The following is a 19,348-nucleotide window of genomic DNA, read 5'->3' on the forward strand; positions in this document are numbered from 1 at the left end:
TATAGAGGAATGCACTTTGCTTCTAATGTCAATCCTGTGCTTGTATGCTTCCTTTATTAAGCCTGCAGCCCTCGCTCTGAATGTTAGCATAGTGCATCATTTTTAGATGTTTCCAGACTGAACTAGATGGTTCTGTGACTTCAGCATCAAAGCCAGTGCTCATATTTACACTGTGAATTTTTAAAGAAATTGGAACTGAGAAATAATTGTGTGCCTTACTATGGCTGATTGACTGAATTAAGACTGAGTCTGTCCCAGAGAGACAGTTTTACATTTGTCAGATTTAGTTTTCTCAGTATTTATCCAGCAAACTGTAATAATCCTAAAGATGAAAACAACAATTGGGAAAGCCTGCTAACTACCAGCTGAAGCTGTGGTCTTCTGAAGTCTGAAACCTTTGACTCGAACACATGATCTTCCTCTGCAGATGATGCCCACTTGGTAGATTCATAGAAGTGGAGAGTTGGGATTTTTCTCTGAGCATCAAGTTGTGAAGACAATCCTTTAAATGCTTATGAAACAATTCCTCGTTACTCCTGTTGAGGAGAGATCATTTAATTTTATCATTAAAAGCTTGAAGATGTTAACTCTGAGCATTAACACCGGTTAGCTGATTTGATGCAGGACAATAAGCCTCTTGAACTACACAAGAGCTGTTTTTAACTGTCTTTGACACCTAAGTATGTTTAATTCAAGTTTGAGGCACCTGATGTCTGGTTTACTGATTTATTTTTTTTTAATGCTAGCACACATTCAGGGAAACAACATTTCAGAACTAAAGGTTGCACTTCTTAATCCCACATATTTATGTGACTCCTTTAGTTACTGCAAGCTTCTTTTTTTTTTTCCCCTAAAAAAACTTTGTCAACCATAAAAAGAGAATAAAATGTGAGACGCAAACAACTTAACCCATATACTGAGAACAGTACAAAAATAACTACCGGTAATTGGATGTTGAAACAGAAATATTGCTTTTAAGAAGTATATCATTTTGAATATAAAGCCTCTAGTTTTGAAAGTGAAATGTTTTCCCATCCATCCATCCATTTTTTTTGTACCCGCTTAATCCCAGCCGGGTGAGTGGCAGGGTACAGCCCCCGACAGGTCGCCAGGATTTCAGCTGCTCAACAGCCACTTTTGGAAGGCAGCATTAGCCGCTGGACTCTTTCTCTGTAGTCGTGCTGTTGAAATATGTGCAAAACGTGGTTTTTCCATCACAGATGCTGGCTTTTGAGCGGTGCAGTGGTATAAGCTGGATGATCCTTATCATCTTTTCCAAACTTGTGCAGCTGGCATCGAATAAAAAATGTGTATTTTTCAAAAACAGTAAACAACGACTGGTCTTAACATTTGATTTGTTTCTTTTAAATGACTTAATTTTTTTTTGAGAAACTGGGTCAAAATGAGAACTGTAAGACATACGGGAAACTGAGCATATGCAAACACCAGAGAAGTGGGATGTTCAGGTTTAAGGAACGACAACTCTGTGTACAGCAAGATGCAAAGGCTTTAATCTTTGATTAAAGGCTTTATTAAAAGGTCATTTTTACAGTCGATTGTCGTGGAGCCATGTCATTTTATATCTTTAGTTCTGTTGTTTTCTGTTCACGTGAAAAATTACAAAGTTTTCTTTGCTCAAAGTAGTAAAAAGAAAAGGAAAAATAAACCACACACCTCTTTGAAATAATGTAGTCCTCTTTATTTCAGTTTTTGACAAAATACCCCGGAAAATTCAAAGTCCCTACGCTTTACAAAAATACGTTCTCTACAAATGTCTTCTGTAGTCTGTCTGGCCTAAACAAAACACAGTGTAGTGTAGAATATCCCGTAGCAGCCTCCTAAACAGTAAACCCAAACATTCTTTACATAACGCTCCACCCATACAACACAAACATAAATTAATCACAAAGTCTTTAAATTAGCATTAGACAAATATACACGATTGTAGATCATCCACAACAAAGAGGCAGATTAAATTACAAACATAGCTGTTTTTCAAGTGCTGGCGACGAAAAGCCTGAATACAACATGTCGTACACTGATAAAAAAAAAAAACGTCTTTTGGTCCACATGGAAAGATACAGTCCACACCAGAATGATAGAAAACAGCAGAGCGCTCAGCACGAGAAAAGGCAACTCAGTTTATTCAAGCCAATGTAAGTTGTCAGCATCTATCTTCTCAAGCCAAAGTGCAATTGAGCATATGAAGAAGCACCTGCGGGAAAAGTGGAAAAGCAGTTCAGTAAATTTGGCAAACACTGTTGAAATTAAAGGTAGAACATCACAGCAACTATTAACTCAAGCATACTGATTAGCATATTGAGTTACAATGTCAGCCTGTCTTTTTTATAGATGCCAATGAAGACATTTATGATAAAGTGTAGATACATGATTCTACAACAGTAAGCCTATCCTCAGCTAAAGTCAGCTAAAGAAGAAAAACAAACACCACTCCTACTCCGGCTTTTCGCTTTTGCTTTCGGCCTGCCTCACACTTTGAAAACATCTGCTCTAGAAGAAATTCCGCTGCAACAGTCGACACTGCGTGATGGTACCTGATGTCACGCTGCCCAGCCGCCTCTGCAAGGCCTCCAGTCTGGAGATGTAGTCGGTGAGCGCTCGGTCAGGGTCGTAGCTCTGCAGGTGGGAACAGGTGAGAGCTCCGTGGTCTGCAGCCACATGAAACCTGCACAGAAAACCCCAGAAAGATTGAAACAACTCCGTAATGCAACAGATGGCAGCACAGACGGGTGATCTCATCATAGCTGCCTTCCCTCAACGTGCAGGCAAAGCAAACTCCCTAAAGCCACTTTATTAACAATCAAATATAAGGACTTTCTTGCTTTAAAAAAAAAAAAAAAAAAAAAAAAAAACTTGCTGAGGGGATTTTGCTGACAACATTAATCGAAAAGAATATTGATTATTAAAATGACAAAACCATCAGTTTAATTGTTAGTAGTACCGCTTCTGAAGGTTATACCTGTGAGGTGTGGAGGAGACGCCTGATCGGGGGGACTCACGTCCACTTCTCCCTCTGCCGCTGGACACTCCTCCTGCTCCTCCTCCTCTTTCTCTGTACATCTCCACACTGCCGGGGTGAAGATAGGGCGAGTCCCTCGCCTCCGCTCCTGAAAAAGACCAAGAACAAAAGAATTGCCTTCAAATAATTGAGGGGGGCAAAACACGCACGTGACCCCGTTTTGTTTCCTACTGTCTGACCTGCTCCATTCTTGTTCACACCGCAGGACGTCGTGATGCTCATCCCCGTTGCCTTGTGCCATCGCTTCACGAGGAAACGCATTCTAGATGAAGCAAAACAATTAGTCCACGCTGTTACTCCCTGTAAAAATCAAGAATCCCAGAGTTCCAGCGTTCTACCTGGAGAGGGCGATGGAGACTCGGACGGCGGAGCGGAAACGCATTAGCCCCCGGCGGCGCTGGTTGTGGGATTCCAAGCTAGAGAGCGAAGGCCGGCCGCCCATCCTGGACAACAGCGTCAGTGTGGCTTCCTCACACTCCTGGAAGCCGCCCAGCAGTAACAGCAGATACTTCTTCTGGTAGATCAGTGCTTTGCGGAAGCTTTCTGATCTCAGGTACTTCCCATATATCCTCTGGAGGAAAGAAGTGGAAAGAGAAGATGAGCTTTTCTTGAAAGTAGCTTCATTTCAGCTGATCATAAAACATTACATGTGTTCTTAGAGGGAGTTTAACACGGGTTTTTATGGGCCCTTTGTGGCTTTACATAAAATCTGACTTAAAATAACTCATCAGTTTATTTTTGCTAACCTTCAGGGCAGCATTGTCTGCTTCCGGCCCGCTTATCTCTCGCAGAGTGTCGGACCTTATTTCTCCCCTGAGTCGGGCCACCTTGGACTGAGACAGATGTAAAGCTTTCTCCAGACGGACCTTCTCTCGATTCCAAGCTTCCCTCTCCTGAGAAAGCAGCAAACCTGCCGACTCGGTTTTTGACACTCCTCTCCAGCCGGACTGCAGAAAAATATAAAAGGTGGTTTAGCTCATGTTGCCGCATCAGTTTCAGAATTGCATTCATTTGCAAAACTGCACTTACGGCATCTCCCGATCCCTGTCCAGCCTGCCGATAGCGTCGGAGCTCTTCTTCTAATCGCAGCGTGTGGTTCCTCAGGTCGTTCTTCTCCTCAGTCAGACGGCTGACGAAACCCGTGAGCTCGGCGTTCTGCCTCAGCAGCCGCTCAGTCAGCGTGTTGGAGGAGCTGGAGGAGCCTCCTGCCATCAGCGACACACTCTGGAGGGGAAACGGATGAACAATCACAACCAAGCTCAACGACATCTGAACGACTGACAGTAGCTCACGACAGTGAGGTTTCTTATTTTCACTGAAATTTGTGCCCAGTGTATGTTTTGGCTTTGCTTACTTTGCCTTCTTATAAAACCAACTTAAATCAAACAGCATAATCTGGAAGTATCAATCAATCTGACCTCTGGGATGGAGGGCAGACCCGGGGACTGCTGTAGCATGGTGATGACCTCATCAACACCAGACTGGACCCACGACAGGTCTTCACTGTCAACCTCCGCAGTCAGCCTGTTAAGATCAGAGTACATCAGTAACTGAGTGAATAACGTGAATTTCCAAACAGATTTATTGATGAATCGAATATGTTCTGTTGGTTTATAAAGACACAAAGTTTCGTTAAAGCAACACCCTGATATAATTAAACGTTAAAACACACATGCTATCACCTTTAAAGCTGATATTTATCATCATTATTATTGTTTTTACAATGTAGAACATTATCAATCCTTCAAAAAAGAAATTTTAAAGCTTTGGCTCATCAGTCACTGAGGTCTGGACCTTTCTAATTGGTTGAGAGTGGTTTAGAATTTCTCCTCCATGACAGCATCTTTAATTCACTTTTAACTTGTTCAGGATCAGATGAAAGTGTAAAAGTGACAGAGACTGGGAGCACAGGTTCGCCCACATCTACCTGTACATTACAGCTTCCACGTTTAACAGCTGTGGCACATAACTCTAAAGAGTTGAGGAAAGGTGCTCATTCTCTTTAGGTTATCACTGAACAGCTGCTTTGATTACCTGTTGGAGGTGTTGGAGGTGTTGCTGGCCATGCTGCGGATCTTTGAAGAAATGAGGTGGAGTTTTCCCACAATCCTGTCGACTGTGCGCCAAGGGCCGTGATGTGGCCCGCTGCTGTGGCCTGTTGGAGGGGCCTCCGTGTGTGGAGTTGGGCTGGAGCTCACCGACTGAACATTTCCACTCTTCTGCTGGAACACCCAGTCTTTAGTGCGGTCAGTGGAATCACTGTGCAAGATGGCCGGCTGTTTAAATAATGACAATAAAGGCTTTAATACACTGGAAAGCTTCACTAAAAAGTAAGCTTTGTTTCAGTCTCTGTCACTCACACTCTGGCTGTCGGTCTGCGGATGTCCGCTTCCCTCTCTTTTTCCTAACTGGTTCAACCTCTCCTGCAGTCTCTCCTTCTCTTCCTCCAGACTCCTCCTTCTCTCCAGCTCTCCGTCAAGCTGCTCCTGGACTTCCGACATTCGTGCTTCCAGCTTCTCAAGCTGAGCCCGAGCCTCCAGCAGCGCCTCCTGGTCTCGTCTGGACCTCTGATTGGTCAGTGTTAGATCCTCCTCCCTTCGTACCACCTCAAGCCTCTGGGCCTCCACCTCACTGAGGAGATGCACAACCTGGAGAGGAAAAAAAATAAATAAAAATCAACCTAGATTGAAAAAAAACCCAAAACAAATTCACCTCCAGTGTCTCCCATTAAAGGAGCAGTGTGCAGGATTTAGTGACATCTGTCAGCAAAGTAACAGATGGCAACTACCTGAAAAACCTCTTTCCACACAGAGAAACTACAATGGATGTTAAAAACCTACACACACAAACACAACAGGCTCCTCACAGAGGCAGTGTTTGATTTGTCCCTTATGGCCTACTGTAGAAACATGGCAGCGCTACAAGTCAGGCTTAGTGGAAAACACTTCAAATTATTTAAACTAATGCAAACATGAATATTAGAATAAAACTAATGACTGATTCTACATGTGGAAGAAGATTATTTCAACCATGAAAATTATATCGTATCTATTCTTTAAGCAAGTTTATCTATTTTTTGTCTTTTGGAAAATCAAATATATAAATATCTGAATTTGTCTCACATGTGACTTTAAAAAAAATGGAAGTAATATTTGACATCTTCATTACAGAGACATGTTTATGCTGAAATGTATCTCGTGTGTTGTGTTAAATGCATGTGGATTAACTAGTGTGTCAACTGGTTAACATTTATATTTAAATCTATGCTCTTCCTTTTAAATTAAGAAAGAAGAAGAAGAAGAAAACATCCATGTCCAAGAAACAACATGGACACGGCAAAAATAGCTTGTTATGAAGTAGAGGGACTGTAATATTTCTGCACCGACTGTTTACACATGTAAAGAAAAAAAGTAAAAACTGTGTCTTTTTCCTGAATCAAACGTGACAAATAGGACAACATTTGTCTTTACTATATTAAAACAAAAATAAAAGGTCATCTGAAATATGCCTAATGCAACATTTTGCTTTAATCCAAACAATATACTTTTTTTGCCTTTATTACAGGTTATTTGACAAATACATGTTCAGTTTTTAGATATGAATATAGAGATTGAGATATTTCTGTCTCCTACAGAAAACAACAAACATCCCACCTGTGTATGCTTGTCATCCAGCTCCCTCTGCAATCTTTCCAGCAGACCTCCTTCCTCTTCAGGGCCCTCGTGGACACGCTCCTCGTTGGAGGCACCGCTGTTAGAGGAGATGCCGGTCCGCAGCTCTCTCTCCCTCCCCAGCGCAGAACTCATCTCCTGAGCCTTGGCTTGCTCGGTCTCCAGCTGGACTTGAAGCTCCTGCAGGCGTCTGTGGAGGTTGAGGCGCTCCTGTTCTGCCTGCTGGGAGAGCTGAGAGGCGGCCTGACGCTCCTCTTCCAGGGTCTGGGTCAGCTGGGCTACGCAGGTCTTCTGCTCCACCAGAGTCAGGTGCAGGTCCTGGTGGATGAATAAAATTAAACACTGACATGCTTAACCACTCCTAAAGCACACGATCCAGTAATTACACCTTTTCAAAACAACCTGTTATACTTTTCAGCTGTCTTACCTCCAGCTCCTCTCGTTTACTCTCCTCATTTTTCCCAGTTCGACACATCTCCTTCTCCACTGCCCACTGAAGATCTCTGCTTCTCTTCCTCTCCCCCATCAGCTGTTCATTCAGGGCATCCACCTCTGCAGCTTTCTGTGATATCTCTGCCCTGTTGACACATTGAGTTTTAATGTTTAAAGGTTTAGCCCTAAAATCAAGAGACTAACCTCAGCTTTTCATGTACATGGAATTTTTAAAGTTAATCTTGTAAACCTTCTTCTGTTCTACAGGGGCTTCATATTAAATATCGCTCTCTGCTTTGATATTTATGATATGCTTTATAATTCTGGTCCAGCTCAAGGTTTCTATTTACTGGTTTAAGAACATTAAAAAGGAGTTTTCCTTCTCATTGTCACTTCAGTGCTTGTCCTGAAGGGGGCAGACTAAAGCATTTCCAAGAGGTTTTAACTGCATTGCATTATTTTAATTTCAGTGTACATAATACTGCGTGATAATAAGAGACCGGCTTCAGCTAAAGAGATGAAGGTCACACAGCTAACACAAACACTGTCCGTTTTTGTTCAACTTGCCTCTTAACACACCCCTCTGGTCAGTCAAATTCATGCATTTGTGTTTCACGTCTAACCTGAGCGTGTCAAGCTCTTTGAGGCGTTTGTGTTGTGTCTTGAGTGTCGTCTCCAGCTCTAGCTTAGTCTGAGACAGTTCCCCCTTCAGCTCATCCACCAGCAGCCTGTCGGCCTCCGCTGCTCCATCAGTTCTTCCTCCCTCCCTCTGCTCCTCCTTGTTACATTCACCGGTCGATGAGAGGCCAGACTGGGCACCTAAACGATCAAGAATAAAAAGGGAAAGGGGGGGGGGGGGTTGTATTTTATTATAAAATCTTTCTTAAATATAGTAAACATACTTATCGAGATGATCTTTTCTAAAAGCTGCTTTACCTTGTTGAAGTTGTTGTAGCTGCCTACGGAGATGATGAATTTCGGAGATAAGACTGAACCTGTCTGCAGTGTGGAGTGAACCCAGGGCCTCTCTGTGCTGGGCGTCCTGTAACAGAACCGCATGAGCAACATGTTTAGTTACTGACTTTGTCAAGTGAAAAAAGAGAAGAAGAAAAAAAAGAAGAGGCAACTGAGAAAAAACTTTCTGCCATTTTTGTCATCTCAGCTTAGACTCATTAGACTTAGACTCTTAGACTTCATTCAGCTGAAGAACATAAAACACTTCCTATTTATGTGCACAACTATCTATGCACATTTAAAATATCATAAAATAATCCTAATCAGTACGACGGAGCTGCTGTTTTTGACCTGTTCAGCCAGTCGGTGCTCCAGCTGATTGAGGTGAATGATGGCATCACTGGTGTCCAGCAGGTCCAGCTGGCTGTAGAGGGCGCTCTTCAGCACGCTCCTCTCCCTCACAAACACCTGCCGCACTGCATCCAGCAGATCCCCGCGCCAGTCGGCACCGTCTGACGTCTAACACAAAGTAAGAAAACAAAGTCAGGGGAGTTTCTTCCAAATTTGTCTGCTGATGTATGTTTTGGTGACTTTTCCCTTTTTAGAATGAAGAGGGAAGACTGGTGACAAGGCAAATATGACTATTTCTATGCTCCTTATTACAGGGAACTCTGTTGTAGTGACTTTCTATACCTGTGTTTGCCTGTGCGTCTGCATCTTAGTGATGAGCCCTTTAAGAGACTCTACAGTTGCCAGCAGGGCGTCTCTCTCCTTCATCCAGCCTTCGTCGTGGAATCGGCTGCCCGGGTCGCTTTCAGAGATGGGAAGCTCTGACAGAGAGAGAACCTGCATGCCTTCCTGATGCACCTCACGGAGCAACGTCTAGTTAAAGAAACGCCACACAGAGAGAGACTTGGGATTACTTTCACTCTTTTCAATTTCTAAACAAAAAAATAAATAACTTCAGGGATACTTGAGATTACCCATTAGGGATCTGATCGAAAAGGTGACAAATACTACAGTGAGTAAAACAACTCCCCCCTCTCCCCCTCAAAGCTGTACCTTGATCCGGTCGGGTAGTGGATCGTCGGTTTCTCTCCTGGCGCCCTCTGGAGTCGTCCTGAACTCCTGCTGCAAGCTCGGCAGGTCATATCCAGTCCTCTGGCTGTAGTCTGAGCTGCTGTCTGCGTGACAACAAAAACACTCTTGAAGCAAAATAACAAAACTTGTTAACAGTACCCTAGGAAATGTAAACTCTCCACATGGTAATCTGAAGGATAGCTGTCAAGTCAAACTCAGCCATAAGCCCAAAACACACAAGGTAGCCTGGTGAAACATTCAAATATTGCTGATTCGGCCGGGAGTCACGTTCAGGGAATAAACCTATCGGCTGTCTTTCAGAGTTTTGGGAGTTGTTGATGCAATGCGTCTTACCACTGGTGTAGCCATCTTTGAACTGCGGCGTAGGACGGTCTTGTCTTGAAGTAGGAGCCTGGACAGGATGAGATTAAAGTCATTATTTTAAAGGAAACAAAAGAAAAAAATGGAAATTAAAATAATTTTTGATCAAATTCTTTGTATCAAAACCACTCAAAGATATAAAAGTACTTCTTACAAAAATGTAGAGGCGCGCTCTCTCATATAAGACAGGTGTGAGTCATTCACTGCAGATACGGTATGATTACAGACAAACCTGTTTCGCCTCATTTGCTGGCCTCACCTCAGTCGAGCGCAGTTTGTCAATGACAGCTTTCAGGGCTTTGCACTCGTCCTCCAGTGCCTGTGTGTCCCTGCGAAGGTTCTCGCTCTCAGCAATGTGCCGAGCCTCCATATCAAGGATTTCTGCTGCGTGGAGCTCCTGCATCTGCGCGATCTTCTCCCGGAACTCTCCGATCACTTCTTCCATCTCCTCTTTGGCGGCAGACTTGACGTCCGGACTGAGATCAGCTGTCTGGAGTGGTTCGGTTTGTGCGAAGGCGTCTGTCACAGCCACGCGTTGCTGCTGAGGGTTACTGTTAAGCCGAGGGCTGTGAGACTTGCTGGAGGACTGGCTGGAAGGGTCAGAGTTTTTCTTGGTTAGGGATGGTTTATCTTTGGCAATGCCTCCCTTTGAAGTCAGCTGTTTGCCTCCCTTCCTTTTGGGCTGTGTGGTGGAGGATGAGGCAGAGGAGGGAGGCTGGGGAGAAGGAGATGGAGAGGGGGATGGAGGACCATACTCTGCTGTCTTCAACAAGGCTTTTTGCACCTCCTGGAGCTCCTCTTTAAGCTTTGCAATGGAGAGTTCACGGGTGTGAAGTTCCTCATGTAGTTTCTTATTGTTCAATCTGTAGCTGTTGAGTTCTTCTTTGGTGGTATCGACATTCCTTCTCATGTCCTGGAGTTCATCTTTGAGTTTAGAAATAGAAACTTCACTGACTTGGAGGTCCTTTTGAAGTTTCTCATTACGCTCCCGGTGGCTCTTGAGTTCTTCTTTGGTGGAAGCCGCATTGCTTCTGACCTCCTCGAGCTCCTGGATAAGCTCCGTCATGTCGGCTCTGTCTTCTGCAGCTTTTACCTTGAAGACATCGGGCAAGATGTCAAATTCAATAAACACAGACAAGTATCATCCCAGAATATTAAAAAAAAAAAAAAAAAAAAAAAAAAAACAGCGTAAAAATACAAAAGTAAACCTGTGATCCATGTTTCACTGGCAACTTACTTGGAAAAGTTCTCCTTTAAGCTGAGCAATGGTCATTTCTCGTTCCTAGAAGGAGAAATTGTACCCAGTTTAACAATCGTATTTACAAACCACATAAATATATGAACTAAAGGTTTTCTCTGTAGAATGTTTAAAGCATTAATTCAGGGAATTTGTTTTTATGGAATTCAGTAAAATTTGTTAAAAAGGCCAAAATAACTCAAGTCTGTGCAGTAAGTAGTTGCTATTAAGCCATTGAACAGATTTCATGGTCTGAACGACTTCAGGTTTTCCCTTTAAAAAAAAAAAAAAAAGGTAGAACCTTGAGAGTTACAGTATAGGCACCACACTTTTTTATATCAAGTAAAATCAACTTCCAAGTAAAAAAAACTTTGCTTCCAAATCAAGCTTTCTTTGGGAATTCATCCCACTCCAATCAATATTGCTGACATTAGTCTTAACGGTGACCAAAACTCCCCATGGATTCTGTTTCCTTAAGATGAAGGCAGAATGCCGGTTTTCCTGTCTGCTTTATGCTAAATTAAGCTGCTGGGTCCAGACACTTATTCTTATCATCCTTAAAACAACTTTTTGATAGAAAGAATAAAAACACATACATATATATTTTTGCTGAACTGATTATCTGTAGATTCCACTGAACTCAAACTGAGTCTGTACCTGCAGCAGCTCCTGCAGTTTCTCCAAACTTTCTTTGCAGCTGTTCAGTTCTTCTTTGGTGGCAGCTGCCTCGTTTTGAGCCTCCATCAGTTCCTCTTTGAGCTCCGACACCTTTGTCTCCTCGTCACCGCTTGACGATGCCTACATTGACAAAGTCAAAACTTTTAACTCCTTCCCTTTGAGTGCTGTCTGTTGAGAAAATATTAACCGTGCAGATGAAATATTCGTACCTTCTTAAGTTGCTTTTGGAGGCGCTCCATTGTTACGTTTTTCTCCTGGAAAGAAAAGCGAGGCTTTGTCAGTCTGACTAAACACTGAAAACACTCAAAAACATTAGTGTGACACACTAGCACAGGGAACAACACCCACTCCGAGTTCCTCCTCCAGTCTGCCGCAGCTCTCCTTGAAGCCGTCGAGCTGCTCTTTGGTGGCGGCGGCCTCATCTTTGACCTCCTGCAGCTCCTGAAGGAGCTCCGACACAGCCGGCTGCTCGTCAAAAGACGCCTGAAGAAAAGGTCAAACTTATCAGAGCTGTAATGGTCAATTCAGTCGGAGGTTTTCGCTGTAACTTCAATGGATTTTTGTTGGTAAAAAATTAATCCAAGTGCTGGGCTTACTCAGAAGAGAATTATCTTAGATTCAGTATTGATCATGAAGGATGCAGAACTGTTACGGTTATATGATATTGGGCTCCAGTGAATCATGAAAGCCACAACATTTATGTAGATTTCCAGCATATTTTTCCCAATATTGTCTCATGGTGCATTACTTCAGTTTGCCTTAGAAACTGAAACCAATCTTCTTTATACTGATAAGTATGAATAAAGCCTTTACAGTCTTTGGAAATTCCATTGATTTTACCATTTAGCCCGAGTAATTTAAAAACCCATTCTGTACAGATAGTGACAGCCTACTGAGCATTATACCAGATTTCAAAGTTGCTGCTACGTTGTAGCTATCATAATGTGCATTATATCTCCAACCACCTGCAGACTTATTTCAACAGTCACATTTCTTCTTAAAGCCCAAATATTGCATGTACGACAAGGCTTTAAAAAGCATTTAGCTTAAACATTTTATGAAAAACATCCTTTAACATCACCTCTATAGCTCTGATACAGACCCCAGCTGACTTTGTTTCAGACGATGTCTCATAAACATAGTTCCTTCTATTCAATATGTATACAAACTCTAAAAGTTTCACATAACTGCTTCACATCACATTACAGTATACTATTGACAATGACTTTTAATTGACTTTTTATTCAGCTAGAAAGGGTTGTGATGTCACATCCAGACAAGACCGTACAAAGAAGAAACACGTGTACTTCTGTCGGGTCGTGTCTCGTGACAAACTTCTCTTTATGTGCTTTATGTGAGCTGGATTGGTCACTGCAGTGTCTGCTGTAGTTGTGCTATTTGTCTTTATTCAAAGCTACGGCTGCCAAGATGATGCTGACGCAACCAAAGTAAATGGATTTTAGCCCACACGGCTGCAGCAGCAACTCGCGTTTTAACGAGGCATATCTGCGTGGGATTATTTTCTGGCAGATGATTAAAACGATTTTTAAACTCTCACCTCCACAGATGACAACGTCCTCTGGTGCGTTTTGGCCTTCATCTGACTGAGCAGATCCATGAGCACAGTCAGCCTCTTCTCATACTCGAGCACCTCCTCCTCAGAGCTGGAGAGCAGCTGCTTCTGGAGCTCCTGGTCTTTCTGCATCCCACTGAGTCCAACCTCCAGGTTTTGAAGCTTCTGTGTCAGATGAACCACTTTCCCCGTTGGCACTTGTTTTGCTTGACCCATTCTGCTCAGATTCATCTCAGGGATAGCAAAGTCACCAAAATCGTAAACATGTGGCTCAGCATGTCTTTGCAGCTCCTGCTCCTGTTTTGATCCCGTGGACTGCTGCTGCTGGAAGGCCTCCAGTGTGGCCTGGCTGACCAGCGCTGCGGCTACTTTCTCCCTCAGACTGTCCTCCAGATTAGTGACCCTCCGTTGGAGATCATCTGCATAGCTTTTAGTTTGCTCCACAAGGAGCTGACAGCGATTTATCTCTGAGTCCTTATCACTGACCAAGTCCTCAAGCTCCTGGATTCGAAGACTCAACTCCTCCACTCTGGATGCCGCACTCTGCTCTAGAGCTTGTACTTGCGCCTGCAGCACCACAAGGCCTGCTGTTTTCTCTCTGAGTTCTTCATCAAGCTCCCCCTCCGAGCTGTCCAGTTTTTCTGCTTCGGCTAAGGCTTCTGTGCTCTCTTTCAAGTGTAGGTACGTCTGCAATAGCTTACTGTTCTCTGTTTTCAGTTTCTGAAGCTCTTTGCTGGCCAGGTCCATCTTCTGCTTAATTTCATTGTATTCTTCTTTACTTGGCCCCCATGTGCTGCTATCCGATTCATCTTTCGTGTCCTCGTCTTCCTCTGCAGCCTGTTTTTGCTCAATGTTGGCAAGCTCCTGTTGAAGCTTCTCTATGACTTCATTCAGTTGGTCGAGCTCCTCCTCTTTATTTCTCTTTAAGCGCTCTTGTTCGCTCCGTAGGCACTCCACCTGAGACTCCAGGTCTTTGATCTGCTCATCCCTCTCGTCAAGTTCCTAACAAATAAGAAACACACATTAATACTTCAATAAAAAAATGGACTTGAATGGACTTGAGAGCGTGAACAACAATCTCTTTAAACATCTGAGTCCCTGCTGTGCTCAGAAATTGGACCTGAGATAATGCAGCTTTCTTGGCATTTACTTTAAACTTTCTGAATCCTGCAGATTGTGAACAGTTCATAAGGACTCAGAGGTTTAAGAACCCACCTCATAAGAGCAAATGACCACCTCAAGACAAAAGACGTTGCTGTGGATCTACTTACCGAGACTAAACAAGCAAACAAAAAACAACAAAAACAAACAGAAAAACGGAACCAAAGGGAGCTAACTCAAATGAAAGGGCAACCAGAGAACACACACAGTGATGCACATCCACGGAGCTATGCGTATTCGAAAATAGACTCAGGTTCTATTTCGTATACGCATATTGCGTTACCTTGTTATCAGAAGCCGTTTCCATGTGTTGAAGCTTAGAGATCTGTTCATTAAGAAGTGCTATTTCCCTGTCCTTCTCCTCCATCACCTTCAAAAGTCAGAAATTATAATGTAATGGCTTTTAATGACACGCCACGCATCCATCTGGTCAGTGTCCACCTTGAGGCGGCCGACTGAAAATTCAGACTGAGAGAAGAACTGTGTCGAAAGCTGCAGAGAGCTTTGCAAAGTTAAATATTGGGGGGGAAAAAAGCTTGATCATATGCAAGATATTATAAAAAACATAGAGCTTATTTTAAAAAAAGGGAGCGGAAAATATTTCTGTTGTATGGAAAACACAGATTTAAATATATATATATATATATATATATATATATATATATATATACACACACACCATCATAAAACTAATATCCATTTAATTTTTGGTTGAGAGGTTAACCTGGTATTGAAGCATTCCAGGAAAACTAAGAGTCTCTCGGGTAATGACACGCTCATTTCTGCCGGTCAGATGTAAATATTTAAGTCATCAGCAGTGAGTAGCAGTTTATCTCAGCAGTTTTCAAACTGAAAGAGCCTTTTTTTTCAGTTTCTTCTCTGAGGAAGAACAACGCAGGCTGCTTGTTCACCTGGAGCATGCTGTCCCTTGTTTCCAGGTATTGCTGCTGGCTGCTTATCTCCTTCCTCTGGATCTCAAGCTGCATTTGAAGCTGTTGCACCTCTTCGCTCTTGTTCTCCAGCTCCTCTCTGAACTGCTCCAACTGCTCCTCCAGGTTGCAAATCTGAGGCGACAAAAGAATAGTATGAGAACTTCAGAGGAGACGTCATGTGATTGAGAAGAATATCAATCCCACTGTCCTGGACTGTAAAACTGTACTGGATTCTCTCAGATTCTCTGTGGGCTGCTTAATGTTTATTAGTTCTGTAACTGGACAGACAAATGCAGCTTCATATCAAGAGGTATTACAGGACTAATGCTTTATTTACGCACACGAATATTGTGTTAATGTTTCATGGCCAGTGCTTTTTATGGAAGAGGAAATCATGTGTACTCTGTAAGTATTCTATTAGAAGCTGGAGTTGTTGGGAAGCTGGGGTTATCCATCACTTTGTCTTTACTTGTATGAGCCCAAGTCAGACCAAGACACTAATGAGGGGACTGTTGTGGACAATTGGCAGACGTATCAGAACATTATGTGAAGTTTGAATCATTGACATATTGTTTGCTAGCCTTTGAGCATTAGTGGCTCTAAGCTAATGCAAGGGTTGAATCTTTTCACTCGTGCCGTGTTTCTTTGTTTCCAGCTTTCTTCTGTTGGCTCTATTAGCTTTCAAATTTGTGTCGTCCTAACTCTTACTCGCATTGTGCACATTTGAATCTCAGGCTAAGTGAGGTAACATCTTCTTTTCAGAGATGTGATAACGCATTTTTACAACCCCAATTTCCACCTACACAAGCTGATACAGTCAAGCTCAGACATCTAAAGCATCAGGAAAACACAAAAGTATCCTAAAAATAATGACAACGCACTACACATTCTACAAATGTGATATGTGCACCTTGGAGGTGTAACTTCTTTCCTATAAAAAAAGATCTGATGTTAATAGATATAAAACAGGGTTTTCTACTTCATAGCACAAACTGAGCAGCCCACTACCTCCTTCTCTTTCCGCTCCAGTGCTTCTCTCTCAGTTTGTAACTGAGCCTCCAGAGTGGAGTGTCTCGACTCAGTGATGGGTGCATGCTGCTTCTTTTGTTCAACCTGCGACACACACATGAAAGAAACTATTTAGCTCAGCAGTTATTAAAGGCATGCGCAGAAAAGCAGAAAGGAAAAAAAACCTCCTACAATCAAACTTATCTTCAAGGACTTAAAGCTACCATTGCATGTTTTTCCTGTATAATGGGACTCTCAGGTGTCTTCTGCGCTGCTGCTTTGCTGACAAATTGCACAAACAGAGGCGTTCTGTCCACTGCTTAATTTTCACCCTCTCCCCACAACCCTCAGTGAACACTGGGGGGCAATCTTAACAGTTGCTAACAGAACTCAGTGTCATCAGCAAGAGCAGACTGCTGGGGCGACTGAAGAAGACCCACCCACACATTATTCTCCCCCTCTATGCACTTCTCCCATAGCAGTCACCTCATCTACATGCTCCTTCTCTCTCACACACACACACACACACACACACACACACTCTGCCGTGCTCCTCAGCTATTGTTCTGACTGCTCTTCCCCTTCTCTGCTTCGGTCACCAGCACAACCCTCGCCTCCCTCTTTGCCCTCTCCCCCTCCTAACCTTCTCCAGAGACTCAGCGCTGGCCAGCAGGGCCTGTTCCAGCTCGCGGATGCGGCTCGCCAGCTTGTCAATCTCTTCGTCGCGCTCTTTCAACTCACGACGCAGCTGCTCGGAGCTGAGCAGCAGCTCACTGCACCAATCCGCCTTCTCCTTCAGCTGGGAGGTCAGCTGCTCCACCTGGTCGTGAGCAGAGAGGGAGAGAGAGACGACAGGCAAGGGGAAACGAGAGAAAGGGGGGGGGGGGTTGTTTAATGAGATCTGCTCTCAGACACTGCTCGCTACAGCTTGTACATGTGCAGCTAGCTGGGATGGTCAGCTGATCCACCTGAGAAAGGAGGGGGTCGGGTGTGAAAAGAGGTGCAGGGATGGAGGGGGGGGTTTGAGATTTCACTCAGGGTGAAAGAAACCACAAATCAGGAGGAACTGACAGGTAACTGATCCACCTGTGAGATGGGAGAAGATCAACAGATCAATGAAAAGGAGAACGTCACAAGAAGGGGGGGGGGGGGCGGGGTTTAAAAGCAGCACTAAAACTAGGAAATATAACCAAGTGTTTTAATTGAAGAAAACTAATTGTGGATGGCAAACAATTCCCCTGCTTAGTTAAATATGAGCAAAGGGCAAAACTCTTTCCTTTAAGACTGACTGACATTTATGATGTATTTTTAAATGGCTGCATGCCACAGAAAACCAGTGAAACCATAGAGAGGCAAACAAACCACATCTTTTGGAAGATGTTCTGTCATTAAATATTAATATGACTAGAGCACAAGATGGTCTATTCGTGGCAGTATTTGAGCACAGAGTGAGCCAATGGACTTTTTAGTTCAGTTTCTTTCTTAATCTTTTGGAAAAATTATTGGTGTGAGAGGAAACAGTTATTTAAAGCTTCTTCTTGAAGCTGAAAATGGCATCTGAGTGACAGCCACGGCATGAAAAGGTGCCTGGATGATGTTACAACTACTTTACCTACCTTTACTGTACATGGTGTAGAGGTAAGTTTAGTACATACCAACCAAAGAAAAAAGGCTTCACTTTATGAGGGTAATCTTTAGAACAGTGATCTATAATGAGCTCAACAGCTCAAATATTCTATTCTGTGACACTGAATTGAGAGACAAGGGGATGGAGTAAAGCAAGGTTTCTGACAGCAGATGCAGACCAAAGAGAAGGCAAAATGAGGAGAACAACAGTGACAGACAGGCCTTTAATTTCTACAGAGGAGGGAAGGATTTCTAAATGCTCTCAGGAGGGAAAACTTAGTACTGCATGAAGCTAGAAGCAATACCTTAAAGGTTACTCCATCCACCTGCAATAGCCACGGGAGAAAGAAGGCAGAGGCACAACGGATCACAGGATGGAGAAGTCAAGGCGAGAGTGAAGCAGAGGGAAAAAAGAAGCACTTAGTGATGGCAAAGCTACAGGAGTCTGTGGAGTTTACGGACATGGTGGAGGTTGACTTCAGGGTGTTTCACTGTGAGGTTAAAGCAGAGGTGCAAACTATACGACAAAACCAATAAACTAACAGCCAACTGCAGCATCAGTGGAAGCAGCAATCAGACATTTATCCAACATATTCTGGCAGATAATTCAATTAAAAGATAAAGAAGCAGCAGCAAAGCCAGGGAAGAGCAGTTACAAAAGAAGAATAGCAGACGTACGGTGACTTGAATGATGATTTATAAACAATAAATGCAATAAGAGACAGAATCCCAGAGAGACTTCTTTTCTATTACTGCACACAGTGAGAAGTTAGCTGAATGTGTCAATTTCATGTCTTTACTCAAATCAAGGTAGAGTGCTCTACAGATAAAAAAAAAACAATCCATTGGTTTGAAGAAATAATCAATGCTTCAACTGTGCTGATCAACACTGTTGATTTTTTTCAAAGGCCAACAAGCACAGTGAATATTCAACATGTAAAGACACATCTCTTATTTGTTGATTCATTCTGTAACAAATAACCGAGAATATAATCCTACTGATTTGTTGTGGATTAAAAAATGCTCTCCGTTTTATCGCCAACAAATACCCATCAGTCTCCTAAATATGTGTTGATGTATTTACGAGAGACTTCGAAGTCAATATTCCATAATCAGTTCCTAATATGTATATGTCAGAAGTGATAAATAACTGATCCTTTAAACAATAAAGATCACATCCTGTCAGACGTGACAAGTTGTAAAAGTGTTCATCAGTGTGTCGACACAAATATAAAAGCAGCCAGGATTGTTTTTCTGACCACTTGGGGGCAACAGAGCGAGCGATCATCACAGAATGGGTGTACAAGCTTAAATAAATTCATATGACAAATATGTCTGCAAACTTAAATATCAAGCAGTTAGAGGAAGGAATCAACATTCTGGCTCCAAATATTTAATGTCGTAATGATTCTGCTTTAGCTTCCAACAATTCCTGATGGGAATATCTGGTTTTTATAACCATAAACACTCCACCGTGTTTACCAGCCAGCACCAACTGTGCTTTCCTGCTGTTTGGTGCTGGAGCTGCATTACAGAACACTAACCTGAGCTTTTTACCTGAAAACAGCTGCCTGC

At 42.9% G+C, this 19,348-nt stretch overlaps 1 protein-coding gene across 5 annotated transcripts in view; it reads right to left on the minus strand.

The window, feature by feature from the left end:
* Window positions 1-1,677: 1,677 nt before the first annotated feature.
* akap9 (A kinase (PRKA) anchor protein 9) overlaps window positions 1,678-19,348 on the minus strand; it is a 61,625-nt gene continuing 43,954 nt past the window's right edge. For 4 of the 5 annotated variants that reach the window (XM_072369972.1, XM_072369970.1, XM_072369971.1 and 1 more), the window contains 28 exons: window positions 16,791-16,967; window positions 16,148-16,252; window positions 15,119-15,271; window positions 14,491-14,577; window positions 13,032-14,048; window positions 11,822-11,956; window positions 11,683-11,727; window positions 11,453-11,593; window positions 10,796-10,840; window positions 9,818-10,651; window positions 9,532-9,589; window positions 9,160-9,281; window positions 8,791-8,979; window positions 8,449-8,616; window positions 8,080-8,185; window positions 7,767-7,962; window positions 7,139-7,289; window positions 6,694-7,029; window positions 5,401-5,688; window positions 5,075-5,316; window positions 4,459-4,564; window positions 4,070-4,264; window positions 3,787-3,987; window positions 3,379-3,611; window positions 3,220-3,302; window positions 2,981-3,128; window positions 2,556-2,686; window positions 1,678-2,215 (listed from right to left, as the gene is read on the minus strand). In XM_072369972.1, the coding sequence (XP_072226073.1) occupies window positions 2,172-2,215; window positions 2,556-2,686; window positions 2,981-3,128; window positions 3,220-3,302; window positions 3,379-3,611; window positions 3,787-3,987; window positions 4,070-4,264; window positions 4,459-4,564; window positions 5,075-5,316; window positions 5,401-5,688; window positions 6,694-7,029; window positions 7,139-7,289; window positions 7,767-7,962; window positions 8,080-8,185; window positions 8,449-8,616; window positions 8,791-8,979; window positions 9,160-9,281; window positions 9,532-9,589; window positions 9,818-10,651; window positions 10,796-10,840; window positions 11,453-11,593; window positions 11,683-11,727; window positions 11,822-11,956; window positions 13,032-14,048; window positions 14,491-14,577; window positions 15,119-15,271; window positions 16,148-16,252; window positions 16,791-16,967 (5,736 nt within the window). In that variant the 3' untranslated portion in view covers window positions 1,678-2,171. The remainder of the gene's footprint in view (window positions 2,216-2,555; window positions 2,687-2,980; window positions 3,129-3,219; window positions 3,303-3,378; window positions 3,612-3,786; window positions 3,988-4,069; window positions 4,265-4,458; window positions 4,565-5,074; window positions 5,317-5,400; window positions 5,689-6,693; window positions 7,030-7,138; window positions 7,290-7,766; window positions 7,963-8,079; window positions 8,186-8,448; window positions 8,617-8,790; window positions 8,980-9,159; window positions 9,282-9,531; window positions 9,590-9,817; window positions 10,652-10,795; window positions 10,841-11,452; window positions 11,594-11,682; window positions 11,728-11,821; window positions 11,957-13,031; window positions 14,049-14,490; window positions 14,578-15,118; window positions 15,272-16,147; window positions 16,253-16,790; window positions 16,968-19,348) is intronic. The other variant, XM_072369973.1, reaches the window with a different exon arrangement.

This window comes from Leuresthes tenuis, unplaced genomic scaffold (assembly GCF_036924035.1).
Source record: "Leuresthes tenuis unplaced genomic scaffold, fLeuTen1.0.hap1 SCAF_18, whole genome shotgun sequence".
Classification (NCBI taxonomy): domain Eukaryota; kingdom Metazoa; phylum Chordata; class Actinopteri; order Atheriniformes; family Atherinopsidae; genus Leuresthes; species Leuresthes tenuis.